This window comes from Hydra vulgaris, chromosome 03 (assembly GCF_038396675.1).
Source record: "Hydra vulgaris chromosome 03, alternate assembly HydraT2T_AEP".
Classification (NCBI taxonomy): domain Eukaryota; kingdom Metazoa; phylum Cnidaria; class Hydrozoa; order Anthoathecata; family Hydridae; genus Hydra; species Hydra vulgaris.
In genome coordinates, this window is record NC_088922.1 from 30,578,162 (window position 1) to 30,595,832 (window position 17,671).

The window sequence follows — 17,671 nt, forward strand, 5'->3', positions numbered from 1 at the left end:
TAATAGATTTTAAAACTTTTATTTCAAAATATTTTACTTTTCTTGACAAAGAAAGAATGAAAGTTTCTGTGTGCGACTAGGTGTAATCAATAAATACAAATGCAATTATTTTGCCTCGATTTCTTTTTTAAAAGTTTTTAAGTCAAAAAACTGTGAGTTAAAACTATTTTCATTAAATTGCAAATCTGGGTCGTAAAAGTCATTAAGTAAAACATTTGTAGTTTCGAAAAAATTAAAGTGTTGCATTCAAAAATCTATTGTTTGTTTAGCCATATGTAAGAGTAATTAATTCTTACGCTTAAAAAAAAAATTAAGTTATTTTTTAAATTCGCGATAATTAATTTAGTTATATTTAGTCGTTGCGTATTTACCTTGATTGCGCAGTTTTTTCACTTCTTCCCATAGTTTCTTTCTCTCTTCCATAGTTTCTTTAGCCGACAACCCGTAGATGTTGTCCGAAAGTTTTTTCCACATTTTGTTGACAAAAAGTAAAAACTAAAATGCAAGACCGGAATTATTTTTTTTAATAACTGATAGACTGCCTGCCCCAACCAAACCCTCAGTCGATGTAGCAACACTTTCTTGCAGCTCAGGCTAAAAGATAGTAGATGTAGCAGCACTCCCTTGCAAGTCAGGCTATTTGTCAGTCGATGTAGCAGCACTCCCTTGCGAGTCAGGCTATAAGAGAGTCGATGTAGCAACACTCCGCGCATGATTTACAGTAAAAAAAATAAAAATAAAAACATTTTATTAAAAAAATTAAAAATAAAAACATTTTTTAAAAAATAATAAAAATAAAAACATTGTTTATATTGTTAAAAACATTCAGAATGTTTTTAAAACATTCTGGTCAATTAAATTTGCGTTTTTGTGGGTTTTTTTAAAAACAATTTATTTATAATTAAATTAATGGTTTTTACTTTCGTCCAACACGCAAATGTTGGACGAAAGTCAAAAGTAATTAAAAGTGACGTATGTGTTGGCGTAAGAATCACTTTTTTCCTTCCGCTCTTCCCAAAGACAACAAACTATAGATCTATATATATATATATATATATATATATATATATATATATATATATATATATATATATATATATATATATTTATATATCAGGCCTTGTTAAGGAGCGTTACGCAGCTCGCATTTTGCCTGCAAAAAGGTGATTTGCCTACCACGGCTGTTTCAAACCGAGCTTAACGGCTTCTTGTTATTTTTTGAAAATATTGACTTAAGGGGTGTTACTAAAACTTCTATAACTTTTAAAATATTAAAGATAATTTTGTTTTGTAAAAATAATAAAAACACCTATAAAATGTTTCATCTTACGACATTTAATGCATTTGTAAAAAAACTTCTTTAAGTTTAAAAAAAACGTGACAAATGATGAAGTTGGCTGAATTTTAGTAATTTGATGTTACTTTTTATCAAAAAAAAAATCAGAAAAATTTATTTCTGATAGTTATTCTCAAATATACCCATTGTTTGACCATTATAAAAACAAAAAAACCTTACGTAATTGTTTAAGGATAGCTAAAACAGACTTTATTGAGGTCTGAAAGCAAACCGCACTTTTCTCAAAGTTATGAAAAATGTAGTTAAAAGGGGGATTAGCTGTTAAAAAAGTACATTTTTAAACCTAGGAGTTCTTGTTTTAGAAACTTATTTTCCTAAGCCAATAAATTCATTGCATTGCAAAATAAAGCCAGATTTCGATTTTGGAATATTTAGTCAAAACATTTAAAGCTTAAGCATTTATTTTTTTCTGTGCATACAGTTCTAATAATATGGTGTTAAGTTGTTAATAAATAAACACTCACCAAGTCTAATAAAATAATTCATGACCAAATTTGAGTTTAAGTTTTTGAATTAACCTCGCTTTTGGTAGTAGAGTTATTTTATAGCACTTGAATCTATAGTCTCTTCTCTCAGTAAATAAAGTGTTTGAATATACAAATAGCTAATTGAAATCTTTTGAAAATTTGTTTTTATTCCCATTAAAAACTGTTTTATAATCAGTTGGTTTACTGATTGGTTCTTTAAGTAGTAAACTATCTTTGTACATCCAATTGATATCAGATTCATACTCATGCTAAACCAGAAAAACAATTGCTCCACTCAAAGTTTTGATAACGTTTAAAAATTCTTAATTTATTGAACTAAATTTTTACACCAACTTGATATGAGATTTATATTCCATTCTTTAACCAGTGAGGAGGTATGCAGAGCAGAGGTACTGCAAAGGTAGAACTAACTTCTGGTGATAAACATCGAATGGATATGTAATATATCTATAAAAAAATGTTACATATAATGACGGACAATACATTTTTTAAATTAAATACACAAACATACAAGATCATACCCAACCAACATGACAGTTGCTCTGATCACAAGTTAATATATAAAATTTAGATTTTTACATACATTTGATGCAAGACTAGTATTCCATTCTTTAACCTGAGCGAAGGTATTGCATAGGTATAAATAACTTCTAAAGATATGAACAGAATGGGCACCTACCTAATATATAAAATCAATATATTAAAAAATAATATTTTAAACTAACATTACACAAATATTAGAACAGAATAAAATTATCTTATATATAAATTAAAGATCTCATATAATTTATCTTACTTGTAAATAGTTTTTTTTGTTGTTGTTGTTTTTAATTTTTTAAATATTTTAACTAAATTTGATGACCACAAACAAGACAAAGACCTTGTCTATAAAATGAATTTTCGCCACGCTCAGAACACACAACACACTTTCTCACCTTAGAGACTTGAAGCTTCCTATCAGCTTTGCTGTGCAATTCAAAGCGTTTTAAAACAAGATGCAGCTTCTGCTTCTGATTTCTTACTGAATGCAACTGTCTTAATTCCTTATTTACGCTATTATGCAAACACTCTCCCTCCTCTTCACTTAGCAACCCAATAGTTTTATGGAATTTTACAAATAGTGGCACATTAAAAATAAGTTCATGCATTTTTCGTGTGATACTTTTATTTGGAAAGCAAGCATGAAACTCAATAGCAAATAAATTTATATATTGATGAAGCTCAGTAATTAGCCTAATACTCATAGTCTCTAATTGAGAACTTAATGAGTTACAATGTGTGTTGAGAGCCCTATTTTTAGAATTTAAATCTGTAATTTCAGCTTCTAACTTAAATACTTGCATTTTAAATTTTTCTATTTGCTCCATATTTGTTTTATTTTCAGAAGTTAATTGATCAATTTGATTCAGTAGCTCCTGACTGTTATTTAAAGTGAAGAAGTCATCTGCATCTGCTTTTTTTTTTTTTTTTTTGGGTGGAGCTTGCGACAGTTGCATTTTTAAAAATTCTTCGTTTTTTATAGCTTTAAAATTTTTTTTTTATTTCTTTATTTGGCGTGTTAACTTTAGGCATATTTTATCAAACTCGTCATTACTAGGCATATCAAAATCAATTGGCAAAAGAAAACTCATAAAACTAAATAAATCACCTCTTATTTTAAAGACTGTCATTAAAATGGAAATGACATTGTTACTGATCTTATCTGTCCTAATTAATCGCTTAACAAAAGGAAAGTTACACCTATCTTCCCAACCATTTTTCCATCCAATATGTTGTTTTAGAATTTCCCTCTCAGTTGAATACATTGTTATCAAAATAATATTGACTTATTAATAAATATAATAAAAACAAATAAAATAATATTAATTAACAAATATATGCACTAGATAAAAGTGGATTTAACAACTTATCTGATATTAGTTTGATAATCCAAAGAGAAAAATTCCGCGTAACTTTGTTTACTTTTATACTTCAAAAATTGACTCGCCGAAACAGTTGTTTGGAGAATATTCGTTAATAAATAGTTTGGGACGTAACGCATCAAGGTTACTTCATCGCAAAAAAACGTCAACACAAATGTACGCCTAAAACTAACAAGATTAGTTGTAAAACATGACATTTTTGAAAACATATTTCATAACATAGCTGAAGGCACGTAAAATAATTTTTTTATTTTCATTTGTATAAAAGGTTGAAATTTCATTAAATTACGTCATCCATCAAAAAAGTTACGTTTTGCATTTAAAAACGATCAATTAAAAAATATAAATGCTTTAAAAACAGTCTTTTTGTAAAAAATTCTCTAGAATTTAGGGTTAAGTGTTCCAAATTTCAAATATCAAGCACAAAGCTGTGTTATGAAATCTTAGTTGGCCCAACTCATGTTTTCCGGAATATATGCGAAAATTAGAAAAGTGGTTCTAAATTATTAAAAATATTTTGGCAATATTTATTTTTATACCAATTAATGTAAATATTTATTTAACAAGGAAAGATAGATCTTTTATATTTTTTTAATTGCAAGATGAAAGCATTTATATAAAAAAGTTACTATTAATTTAAAGTTTGTGAATTTTTATACTTTTTATGCAGAAATACTTTTTTTTTTTGATAAACTCATGACGTCACGCTCGTTTTTATATTGAGTGAAACAGCCGTGCTACGCGTTCAGCAGTTTTGCGATACGCAATAAACTTTTAGAATATTTAAATTATTTTTTGATTGTCGTTAACATGTCGTTAACATGACGTTTATTCAGAAGAAATAAAGTCGTAAGTAAAAGCATTTAACCGCAATTGTAAACTAATAGATTTTTTGTTAAAGAAACAGTTTGTTTCATAATTTTTTTTTGTTGTTGTTAAAAATTAGTTAAAAAAAATAAAGTGTTTTAAGTTTTATCTTAAGGAATTAAATATATAAATTCCTTTTGAATATAAAGTTTATTTTTAGTCATAATAGTTTAAAAAATGCACGATGTATTTTGATGTAAATTTTATATTAATAAAATAATTTGTTTATTGATAATTCAATAACGTAAAGTTTTAATGACGTTTAATTTATGAAAATAAATTACGATCACGAATATGTTATCGGTAAACAACAACAAAAAACTCTTGTTTAAAAACAAGAAATGAGTTCACAAATTAAATAAGAAAAAAATTATTAACAGTTAAAAAAATAACCAAAAACCAACTGTAAAATCATATGAAAATAGACAAACATTATTTTACGTTTCATGAAAAAAATATTTTTTTCAAAATAAAATTTAGTTCATATTTGAAAAAAATAATAAAAATGATTTTTTAAATAACAACTTAGATTTTATTTGTAACTTTTGTTATAGTGAGAAAAAAACAAATTGTATGATTTTTAACGCGTTTATAAAATAACTTTAATTACAATGGGGTACTTGAAAAGACGCGAGTGAAGCAATATAACTTCTAACGATGCAAAATATATTTGCTGAGTTACTTAGAAATGCATTAGAGTTACTTAGAAATGCTTACGCGTTTTCGTTACGCAGCGAAATCTCATAACAAGGCCTGATATATATATATATATATATATATATATATATATATATATATATATATATATATATATATATATATATATATATATATACGTATATATATATTTCAAATTTTTTCAATACCCAAATTGGAGACCTAAGACTTGTCTAAAAATAGTGAACCTGATACGATCACACCTATATACTAATTACTTTGTATTAGTATATTGACTTAAACTGTAACAGTTTATCGTGTTCAAGTCTTTAATAATTAGACAATTTTTTCAGTTTATTTTCAAGTGTCGGGTAGACACAAATTTGATTAAAAATTTATTTAATCTTAGATTGTTTTTAATAATTTTATCTAGTGTTACTTGATTGCAACACTTAAATAAATAACAAAATTGACTAATAGTTCTGAGCATAATTGACAAATAAGTCTACGCATAAAATAAGTTTACGCTTAAAATAAGTTTACGCCTAAAATAGCAATCCCAAAAGAGCCACGAGAAATAAAAAATTCTGCACCAAGAATCTTTTTATGTAGAGTCTTGGGTTAGTTTATTCGGTTTAACTAAAACTTAATGTTTAAGAATTATTTATGAATTTAAATGCCTCCAAAATGACTTTATAAAATAAGAAATGCAAAATATAACTTAAAATTAAAATAATAAATGTAAATATCTGAGTAATATATACGCTTTTTTTAACTAAATTTGTTTATTTTATTTTTGCCTCACTCTATATCATCATGGTAAAATTTGCCCAGCTTCATTTTTTTCTGCCTATGCTGTACCCAGTAATTTATATATCTATCCGTACAACCTTCAACTTTTCAAGTGTTTTGTCAACTCCTGCCTTGTTCTTTAAAACTATTTTTTGTTTTTTAGTAACTCTAAACTGTGTTGCTTGCAATTATTACTGTCATTAATTGCAAATAATTATTGGCATTAATGGCAAATAATTACAGGCATTAATGCCAAATAATTACTGTCATGCTTTCTTCTTAAAACTAATCTTCCTTGTTGGGAGTGAGTTTTGAAAAGAAAACATGACAGTATTTATGAAAAAGTAAATGTATATGCATAAACTTATTATATATAATTAATATTAAATTTTACCAACCCATGCTAAATCTTATAATCTTAATGGGGCTTGTAAAAAGCCCCATATTTAGCTGGGATCAGGGCCCGCGTCACTCACTACCTGTAGAGTTGTTTACTAAATATCATTCAAGTAACTTAAACAATTTAATTTTAAAATAACTCAATTTAAACAACTTAACTAACTAAAATTCAACTTAATTTAAATTTTAAATAGTAATGTTGCTTTTTCCTTGATGTGCAATACTTGCAGTTTTATAATTTATAAAAGATGATTTATTAGATGTCCTATGGTAAATTATTTTATGAAATTTTTTTGTAAATGTTATTTAATATAAGGATAGGTTTAGCGAATCGCTTTTTTTCAGGAGGTATTATACAACATCATTGTACCAATAAAGACATTAATCATGCAGTACAATTGATTGGGTACAACTTGGATGATGGTTTAGTACCTTATTTTGTTGTTCGCAATCAATGGGGTCCGTTATTTGGTGAAGATGGTTATCTTCGAATAAAATATGGCGGTAATATCTGTGGTAAGTCGAATCTTTTGAATGAATGACCTTTAAATCACATTGAAGTTATTCACATTGTTATGAATTGCTTTAGTAACTATTAAACAGTTAGTTATTGGGTTTAAATTATTAAGAGCATAAACGAGAGCCCATCAATGAAAGAGAAGATTTTCGAAAAGCTTGATAAGTGCTAAATTTTATCAGCAATAAAATGTATTAAGCTGTTTCAGAATTTTTCAATTGGTTTCAAAAAAAGAGAAATGTATACACAAATTATTGTATATGTGATCGTCCATAAATTACGCAAAGCTAAATTTAACTATTAGACAAAACAAAAAAGATCAACTGTTTTCCCTTTCAGAGTCCTTAATTAAATCAAGTATATAAATAGCCCGTAAAAATCGCTACACAAGAGAGCAAATGATCTCCTACTTTATTTATTTTTTTCTATTTTTTATTATCCTTTCTATTTTTTTAATAAGTTTTGCGTTGCGTAATTTATGGACGATCCCTATACATATAACAGATAAATAGATATAACAGATTTTTAATGAATTTTCTGAATAGATATAAAAAGTATATTAGGGGTATAAAATAAAAAAGAATTTCAGGATTTTTAAATGAGCATGTCACCTAGTTATGAGCTTTTATATTTTGAAAAAAATGACAATAATTTTAAGGCACATCTTTTTAAAAAACTCACGCACCAAATGAATTTTGGTTCCTAAATTACACAACGCTAAATCTATTTAACAGAAGTAGGAGATTTTAAGCTCTTTTACGCGGCGATTTTCATAAAACTTAACGCGCTATTTTGATTTTTAATTTAACTTAATGCTCTTCGACGGAAAAGATTTTTGTTTTGCTTATTAGTGAAATTTAGCGTTCGTAATTTAATCCAATCAAATAATAAATTGTATAAGGCATTACAAGCTCATTTATTACACAACCATTCAATATGTCAAACAAAAATTCTATTGCAACCAAAATATCAAGAGACAAAAAAGAATTTGATTAACTTCGAAAAGAATAAAAGATTACGTAAGAGTAAATTTCAAAAATCATTTGAAACAGTATGTAAAATGCCAACAAATTGGCAAATAATTAACAATACACCAGCTTGGCATCAGATTGTAAAAATGTTAAAGAACGAATAAAGAAAATTTTACATGGATGTTTAGAAATATGGGCCAATTTGAATTTTCCAACAATAGACAAAAGATTAATGCCAAAAATAATAGAAAAATTGATTAAAAAGAGACAAATTGAAATCAAAAAACCATGTACTTATAGTTTTGATGGTTTATTAGATATAACGAAAGAGGATGAACTTTGGTTGCATTCTGAAGATAAAAATCTTTATTTAAAGCAATTAGAGATTGGTAGAGTGGGGTATACTACAATGAAGCCTGATGATCCTAAAAAAATACATCCTTCAAAGAAAATTAAAATTGGAAACGTTTTATCAATGCCATTAACTTCAATTCTGAATGAATACAGAAAAGAACACGAAAATAGAAATGATTCAGTAAGTGACAGTGGCAGTGATTATGAACCTTCAATAAATATTTATAAACTAAAAATTAAACAGAGGAAAGTCGAGGCTGTTAAATTGGTTTGTCAAGCAAAGCTAAATACACGAAAAGCTGGCACAGTGTTTCAACAACTTCAGATGGCTTGTGTGTATCTTCCTGCGCCAACTCAACCAGCAATCTATATGGCAGTCATCAGGGAAAGTAAAAAGTAACGAGATAAATTGAGGAAAGAACTGAAGGTCGAAAATTATTGTTTGCATTTTGGTGGAAAAAAGAATGCTGGGGTAAAACATCAAGTAGTCGTGATAAAGAACAATAAAAAAGAGGTTAGGCTAAAGTCAATGGTATTGAAGAATGGAAAGTCAGAGGCAATTTTTGAAGGACTTTGAGAACTTTTGAATGAATATGATTTATGGGGATAAACTGAAATGGAGAGAAGACATGCAATTTTTAAAGCATCTGATTAACGTAGTAAAATACTTTTGGAATAAAAAGAACTTTTCTAAGGTTAATTTTAAAAGTTTACCAAATTTTTAAAATTAACCTTAGAAAAGTTCTTGCTTACATACTAATTCCTTTAGACAGAAAGATCCAACATTTGTACTGAACGAGCAGTAAAAGTTTTAGAGGATATCAAAAGTCTTTGTTAACTTTTTATTTGATTATTTATTAACATATAAAGATTAAAGCAAATGCAAACCTTTTTTAACATTTTGATGTTTTGTTAATTTTATAAATATAGTTTTATTTGTGTGATATCTCGATTACATATTTGAACATAACTTATTATTTTAAGACAAAGCGGAAAACATTATACTTCAAATTACCAGTAAAGAATTTCTAGGCGTGTTTGTAATGTGGTTAACAGCTTTTGGCTTGGCTTTCTAGTGGGTCAGTGCGTGAGTTTTTTTCTAGAAACATAATGAAACTAAATTCTCTTATTTATTTACAAAGCTCATCAGATTATGACATGCTCATTGAGTTTGTAAAAGTATTATACCTCTAATATAATTTTTAAAAATGAGTTTAAATATTTCTGATTAGAATTAATATTCTAAATAGAATTAATTAAAAATATTTTGAATTAATTTAAATAAGTAATACTTATTTTCCTTTGATACATCAAATGTAGTGATCATTAATATGTATGTAATAATAGAATTTTCTTTTGGCGGTTTGGAAGTTATTATTTAAAATTTAATTTGCAATTTAAAAATGGTTAACAATAAATTTTAGTAAACTTAATTAATCAATTTAATCCTAATTTTAATTTTGATTTACTTATGATGATGCGATCTCACTCAGCTTGTTTAACATTATAATTTAATAAAATGTTTTATGTTCTTATTTATATAGGTGTTGCAGAGCAGCCTTCGTTTATAGTTGCTTGATGTTTCTCCCTTATATAGGTGTTGCAAAGCAGCCTTCGTTTATTGTTGCTTGATCTTTTTCACTTACAGTATTATAAGTTTTAAAAGTTATATATATATATATATATATATATATATATATATATATATATATATATATATATATATATATATATATATATATATATATATTAAATTAAAGAAATTGTAAAAAAAAAAATTAAATGACGTAAAAAACAAAAAAAAAGTAAAAACTAATTTTTGTGGCGTAATCTTATCAATTTAATATAAATAAAATATATTTCCAATAATATTGTAAACTTCAAAAATTTGTTTGAAAATTCTTTAAATCAATTATTTTTAAGATATACAATAATTGCCAACTTTGCGGGTTTTTTTGTTGTTGTTTTTTTGAGAAATTTTTTACTATTCATTTTTTTTCAAGGCATAGCCCTATATCAGTAAAATCATTATTAAATAAATAGATCCTGTCTTTATTAAAGTTGTATAAAATAACACTAAATGTATTAACTTTTCAAAGTTATTATTATATTAAATTTAGTTTGATATATTTGAATGTGAATACAATATTTTTTATCAGTAAGTAAATAATTGAATCAAAAAAATCCTCGTTTTTTTTTTTTTTTTTTTTTTCGTTCAACAGAAAGTAAGTTGTGGGGACCTTTGTATTGATTCGTTCAATGAAAGGTAAATTGTGGGACCTTTGTAATGGTTTGTTTAACGGAAGGTAAATTGTGGGGGAATCATACTAAGTTTTTTTACTTTACTTTTTTTACTCAGTATGTCACTTTTTCTATGTAAGCCTGAATTAAATGGTATAAATTTTTTGATGAAAAAACAACTCAAGGGAAATGTACTTTTATAAAAGTTTTTTTTGTTTTTTTCCCTAAATGTTGACTCTTTATGTGACAAATGTACATAACTACTATAATATTGTTTAACCCAATGCGTTAGTATGATACAATTTTTATAGTTTTTTATAATACTATTTTGTGTATGAGTATAACTTAACTCTCAAATATACCTTATAAATATGATAATAAATATTATAGATTTAATTTCAAATTAGTTGCTATTATTCCTGCATTTTTATCTTTCAGATTCATAATCTATTCAAAAAAGTAAAACGGCATTGTTAGATGGTATTAAAAAAAAAAAAAAAAAAAACAGAAAATCCATTAACACTAAGTTGAGCAAGTGTTAATTGATTTTCCAATTTTTAAAGGTTCAAGAAAGTTCCTCCAAACTGAATTTTTGATAAATTGTAAAAAATCCTCCTAGTAAGAAACTTTTTATAGTATTACTTATGAAATTGCAGAAGTTTATTTCTAACAACGAGTTTAAACAGCCTATAATTTATTTTTAATTTTAAAGCTATAGAACTATGACTCGGTAGAGGTTAGTCTGCATTCTTGATACTAAGATAGCTCGGTACAAAGCACAAAAGGCCAATAAAGAACACTGGGAACCTAAACTTGATAAACTTTTAGACATTGCTTTTTTCAAATGAAGAATTATTTACTGCAGTGAATGTGATGCCCTTTGCAAAGAATCTTGTGATGATCGTGCTCATTGCTTTTGCAAGTATGACTTAAATTTAAGAATTTCTCAAAAAAAGCTTATTTGGATAAAAAAACAGCGAGAATAACATGACAGTATTTCATTTATGCAAGATTTTGGACTAGATGTTAAAGAAACTGCCAAACTTAGGCTCAAAACCTTACGCGAGAATCGACTGACAACGAGAAGAAGCTTCGAAAGCAAATTTAAAGTTATTGGTAACTGCTGCACATTTACTGCTAAATTATGGGTGTTCCAACAGAAATGAACAATAGTCTGAATGTTGATACGGTTAGTCACTAGCGGATTATCATTGAAACAAATGAGGCCATGACCTCAGGCTCCACAATTTAAGGGGCCCCAAAATTTAATTTTTTAGAAGAAAAAAATTTCTGAACACATTATTTTCTTTATACAATTTCTCTGCAACCTTCAAAAACAAAAGCCTAATTGTCTAATTATACGAGTTTATTACCTTACAAGGTTATCACTTCTCAAGGAAATCATGCAAAAGAAAAAATAATTTTTCGCTCAAAAATAATCTGTCGTTAGCATTTTCTCTTAAGATTCAATTCATTCAAAAGAAGTGTGTAAGTATTTTAATTAGTTAATTACAAAAGTTTTATGAAGTAAAACATTACTATCATACAATGAGTTTTGTTTTACACGAAAAACTTGTTTGAAACGTCATTTGTGTAACATTGATAAAATTAGGTTTGACGGTATTTGGTTTCAGTTAGTATTTCTTTTTATTGCACGTTTTAGGTGGCTAAATAATGTCTGGTTTCTGTCGGACTTATAAAAGCAGTGCTGCAAAGCGAAAAAAAACTTCAGAAAAAAGTAAAAGAGAAGAAAATATATTAAAGAAGACCACCAAACTTGATACTTTTTTCACTTTCAAGTCAAGAATAATGGATTCCATTAGTAGAAATGCAGTCTTATTTAGAAGCAAACAACAACATAGATACTTTGTTACATACTAATGCTATGGTTGCTGTCAAGCAAATTTATAATCAAACCGACGAAGAACATCAGGATACATATCAAACCGATATAGGGTCGCGGAAAAGTGTTTCTAAAGATATGCAAAAGTACTTCATCAGGAACGGAAGTGCTAAAAGTCAAAACATAACTGATAATTTTGAAAAGTCAAAACGGGTATATGATAATCCAAATTGGATTCGTAATTGTTGATCTGCATTATTCACACGGATATATCCTCTAACTAACGAAAAATCCAACCGTGCTGGCTTTGTTATTCCCCAACAAATGGAAAGATATACTGTTTTTTTGTAAGCTGTTCTCATCTACTCAAATAGATTTATGTCATAGGTTCAATGATAGGAATAATGCCAAACGCGCCATTGATATGCATGAGAAGAGTCAAGCAGTGTTAACTTTTATAGTTAATGAAATGAAGGAAGCGAAATATTACAATGTTTCAATTGACTCAACACCTGTTGACTAATTGTCTTTTACAGTTCGGTATGTAAATAAAACTGTGCCTATAGAAATTTTCTTAACATTTATTATTTTACAAACCCATAATTGTCAAGAATTAGCAAAAGTACTGCTGTCTTGTTTAGATGATAATGGTATAGATATCGAAAACTGTCGTGATCAGACCTATGACAATGCCTCAAATATGTCTGGTCGATATAATCGAGTTCGAGCAAATATTCAAACGGTGAATCCACTCGCTATATTTATACCGTGTTTTGCACATTCATTAAATTTAGTAGGAAGCAGTGCTGTTGATTGTTGTCCAGCTGCTGTGAAATATTTTGATCTTGTTCAAAATGTATACACGTTTTTGAGTGCATCAACACATCGCTGGCATATTCTTCTTGTCGATTTGAGTAAACACGTATCGGTACCAAAGCGACTTTCTCATACATGTTGGTCCAGTCATGCTAATGCAACACGAGCACTTTCAAAAAGCTACAAGGACTTTTGCTCTGCTCATAGTGCAATTTCAAAAGATAATGAAGAGAAAGCTGTTACTAGGCAGGAAGCTGTTAGTTTTTTAAATCGGTTTAATATGGTAGAAGCTGGAATTTTAACTGCGCTTTGGGATACAATTCTTCAGAGAATAAACAAAACTAGCAAATTTCTGCAGAGTTCAACACTGGATGTAAATACACCTGCATTTCTATAGCATTCCTTGAAAGATTTTATAGAATCACTCCGCACAGAATTCAGTCTATTTGAGGAGCAAGGCATGATGTTGATTAAAATCAAGATTTAAAAAGAAGATAGTAGCAGAAAGAAGAAAAGGAAAGTTTAGTTCAACGAAGGATTAGTCAAGGATGAATGCTCTGGGGACTCGGATCAGACCAAATTCAGAAGAAACGCTATTATCCCCATTCTCGACAAACTTATCAATGCAAAAAGTTATTATTCCACATGCAATATCTTTACCTGAAACTAAATAGGTCTTTATAGGTTGCATGTTAGGTATTATTGCCCCCTTCTAAACGTTTTTTTTTTTTTTTTTGAATTTCCAATTTAGTTTATAAAGGCCATTTCTTTTGAAAAATCCGGCCCTAATAGACCATGGACTGAAGGAAACATTTCTTAATGCCGAAATTACATTTCGTATTTATTTGAGTCTGATGGTGTCTAATTGTACAGGAGAAAGAAGTTTTTCTAAACTGAGTAGAATTAAAAATGAACTGAGATCAACAATGACACATAATAGATTAATTAATCTATCACTGATGTCAATTGAGCGTGAAATTTTGAATGAAATAAATATCGGTGAAGTTGTAGAAACATTTGCTATAAAGAAAGGGAGAAAAATAATGTCAAAGGAAACCTAAGAACTAACTTAATTTTGGAATTCTCTATAATATTGTAGTCTAAAATAAACGATAACCATGAATAAAAATAACGACAAATGTAGCAAAGTCCGGATACTAAACTAATTTACTTTATAAGGGCTGCGCGGAATTATTGGCTATCAGTCTCAACCTCTACCATCCACCTCTCAAGATCAACCTCTACCATCCACCTCTCAAGATCATCCTCTACCATCACCTTCTCAGACTCAACCTCAACCATCTCCATCTACACCAACCCAATCAACCAAACAGACAAAAATGAAAAGTTTTTTGAAACCAAATGAATCACAGTCTCAAAGTCTACTACAAAGAGCTAAAAAAAGGAAACTTGTACTTGAATCACCAATGAAAAAATCACCAATGAAAAAAAACCCTATATATGATGCATCTAAAGATTTATTTAATACTGAAGCTATGGAACTGATAGTTCTACTAGCGTAGCTTATAGCAGTGCTAGTAGTAGTCGCAAGGGCAGCAAGGACAGTGTCACTGATCTCACCGATAGTGATTTAGAATAACTGTATTTATCAACTGTATTTCAACTGTATTTTTGAAAATAAAAATTAAAAAAATTCAAGTTTTTCAATTCTTAGTAACAATTTCGATTCTTTGTAGCATTTTCGATTTTTTGCGATATTTTCCGCTAAGAACCGAAATTGGAACCATAATTTACGGTAATTTCGATTATTGCTTAAAATTAGGAATCGAAAAGAACCGAAGTTATCGGTTCTTTATCAGAATCGGAATCGAAATTTACCGTAATTTCGATTCTTTCTTAAAATAAGGAATCGAAATTTCGAATCTTGCCTAAAATAAGGAATCGAAAAGAACCGAAGTTATCGGTTCCTTATCAAATTAGGAACCGAATTTTACCGAAGGAATCGTTTTTCGGTAATTCCAGTCTCTAGCACCTTACGAGTGACAAGCAATCGCATATTTTTAAACATTTAAATTCAACCATTAATTGTAAAACACTAACTAATTATGATTGCTTTCAGATTTTAGATACTGCCTCTACCATTAACAAATTAAAAATAAAAGAAGCACTTCATATTAAATGGGAAAATCCTTCTTTAAATAAACAAACATCTCATTATATTATAAATTTATCTATATAACTTACTATATTATTCTTATTATTAATATTTTAATATTAGGAAGTTTATTTTGTCATAATTTGTAATATAATTTTAAATTGGTTTGTAACAAGTTTATTTGTCCATTAATTTTTCTCTGTATTGTCTTCAGTTTTTAAATTTATTTACCAGAGTTTTAATTCTAAATCTTTTGAAAATGTAGTAAGACTACGAAACATGTCAAGAATAAAAAATATTGTGATTTTTATTAAAATTTTTACAAATATATATATATATATATATATATATATATATATATATATATATATATATATATATATATATATATATATATATATATATATATATATATATATACATTGAAATATTGAAATATTATTAAGACTTTTTTCAAATTCTAAAAATGAAATATATAGTAATTGGCATTTTTGATATAATAATAAAATATTATCAAAGAATAATGCCAGATGGAAAATACTGTCTTGTTTTTATTTAGCTTTTTTTTAATCAAATATAACTCCTCAATTTCCTTCCTCTTCGCTTTACACAACTTTTTTTGTTTATTTGACTTTTTTAAAAACGTAAACTTTTCTTTTCTGTGTCAATGGCAAGTTTGTCCGACTCGTTAGATTACAACTCAATTTGACTTTGAAGAAGTCGTCGTTTTAACTCATCATCAACAAATCTTTCGCTTTAACGCCACATTGTCACTTTTTTTAATTTTTGCTTTCTCAAGTCTTCATGGTATGAGCTGCTTGCTTTTCTAGCATGTTGCTGCATTTCTTTGGTAATTTTGATGCTTTCAGGAGTTTCTCCCGAAGATGAAAGGTGGTCTTCAATGATACGTAAAGCAACAAGGGATTTATCCTTCAAGTTTTGAAATAAAAGTTGCTTATTTACACTAAAACCACGTTCTATTGATGACTGACCATGCAAGAGCACAAAGATCAATTTAAAAACCTTCCAAACTTCTTCATAAGCTGTATTTTTCCAAATGAAGTCTGAATAAAATTGGTCAAGTCTATCATTTTTAAGGTCAAAATTTTGAAATGCGCTTTTGTTGATGTCAACAATTTCAAATAGTTTTTTGTATTGTTCTTTCGCAAGCTCTGCAGACTTTGTTGACAGACGATTGCAATTTACTAGTTTTTGTAAAAGAACAGAAAAACTTTTGACACAGTTACTTCGTTTGCTATCATTAGCCATTTGGATTGGATTTACAGATATTGCAGAGCGTACAATGGAAAACTTTAATGGGGACTTGTCGAAAAGATGTGCCAACAAAACTGCTAAAAACTCCCCAGCTTCACTTTTAAATGCAACTACTCTGTAATCGGTAGAAGCTAGATTGGCTTGGTCAAGTTTTAAACGAGAAGCAAATCCAATATCAATGTCTGCTGGAGGTTTTCGAACATTTCTATTGTTTATATCAAGTTGAAGCAGCTGATAAAATCCATCACATTTCTTTAAGACATCTTTGAGAATAAATCAGCTCAATAAGTCTTTGATAATATCACCAAGAATAGCACTCATTATTGATACCATGGGTTTATCTTTTTGAAAACCATTTAGAAAGGCATTTAATTTCTCAGATACCATTTCAAAGAATTTCTATTTTACTGGTAAAATTCGATCATGTATCATAACTTTTAGTCTCTGACAACTTTTATTATTGACATCAGGTAGCTTGCTTTTTTTTAGACTATTAATGTATGTTACAAATTTTTTGTAACCATCAAGAAGAGATTAAGCTTTTTGTGCACAGTTTTCATTTTCATACCACCTGTGTCCACAAAATTGAAGTGGATATTCTAGTGTTTCAGCAATATTTTCATAAGTTTCTAGCCGTGTGGGCGAATCGTGTAAGAATTGCCACATCGATTTCAAAGCATCATTTATTTTCCAGCCACTTGCTTTTGCACCAGCTTTCAAGCTTCCGTGAACGGTGTGAAGACCACATGTTCCTATATCAATAAGAGGATTTAGTTCTTCCTCTTGCCTTTGTTCACTGAAATTTTTGAGAAATAACAAGTTGACATTGGGACCATTGGAAGACACTTGTAAAATCTTTGCTTTGTCAATTTCGGATACACCACTGAGAAATGTATTTAAAACATCCTCAGCAGTGGAGCGTCCCATAAATTCTGAATTAAAATATCGAGTATTAACGATGTAAGTAGTGTAATATGAAAAAACATGAGAAAACGGATAAATTAAAAAAAAAAACTTAAAAAAAATGCTTGTGTCATTTATTTTTTTGCCTACTGT

At 28.0% G+C, this 17,671-nt stretch overlaps 1 protein-coding gene and 1 long non-coding RNA gene across 2 annotated transcripts in view; one reads left to right on the forward strand and one right to left on the reverse strand.

The window, feature by feature from the left end:
- LOC136078080 (cathepsin O-like) overlaps positions 1 to 10,159 on the forward strand; it is a 64,072-nt gene extending 53,913 nt beyond the window's left edge. The window contains exons 10-11 of the mRNA XM_065792917.1: positions 6,828 to 6,998; positions 9,869 to 10,159. Of these exons, the coding sequence (XP_065648989.1) occupies positions 6,828 to 6,998; positions 9,869 to 9,903 (206 nt within the window). The 3' untranslated portion in view covers positions 9,904 to 10,159. The remainder of the gene's footprint in view (positions 1 to 6,827; positions 6,999 to 9,868) is intronic.
- Positions 1,712 to 4,018, reverse strand: LOC136078079 (uncharacterized). The gene is made up of 2 exons (XR_010637503.1): positions 2,429 to 4,018; positions 1,712 to 2,292 (listed from the first exon to the last, which is right to left on the reverse strand). It is a non-coding gene; the product is annotated as an uncharacterized LOC136078079 (long non-coding RNA).
- Positions 10,160 to 17,671: the final 7,512 nt, after the last annotated feature.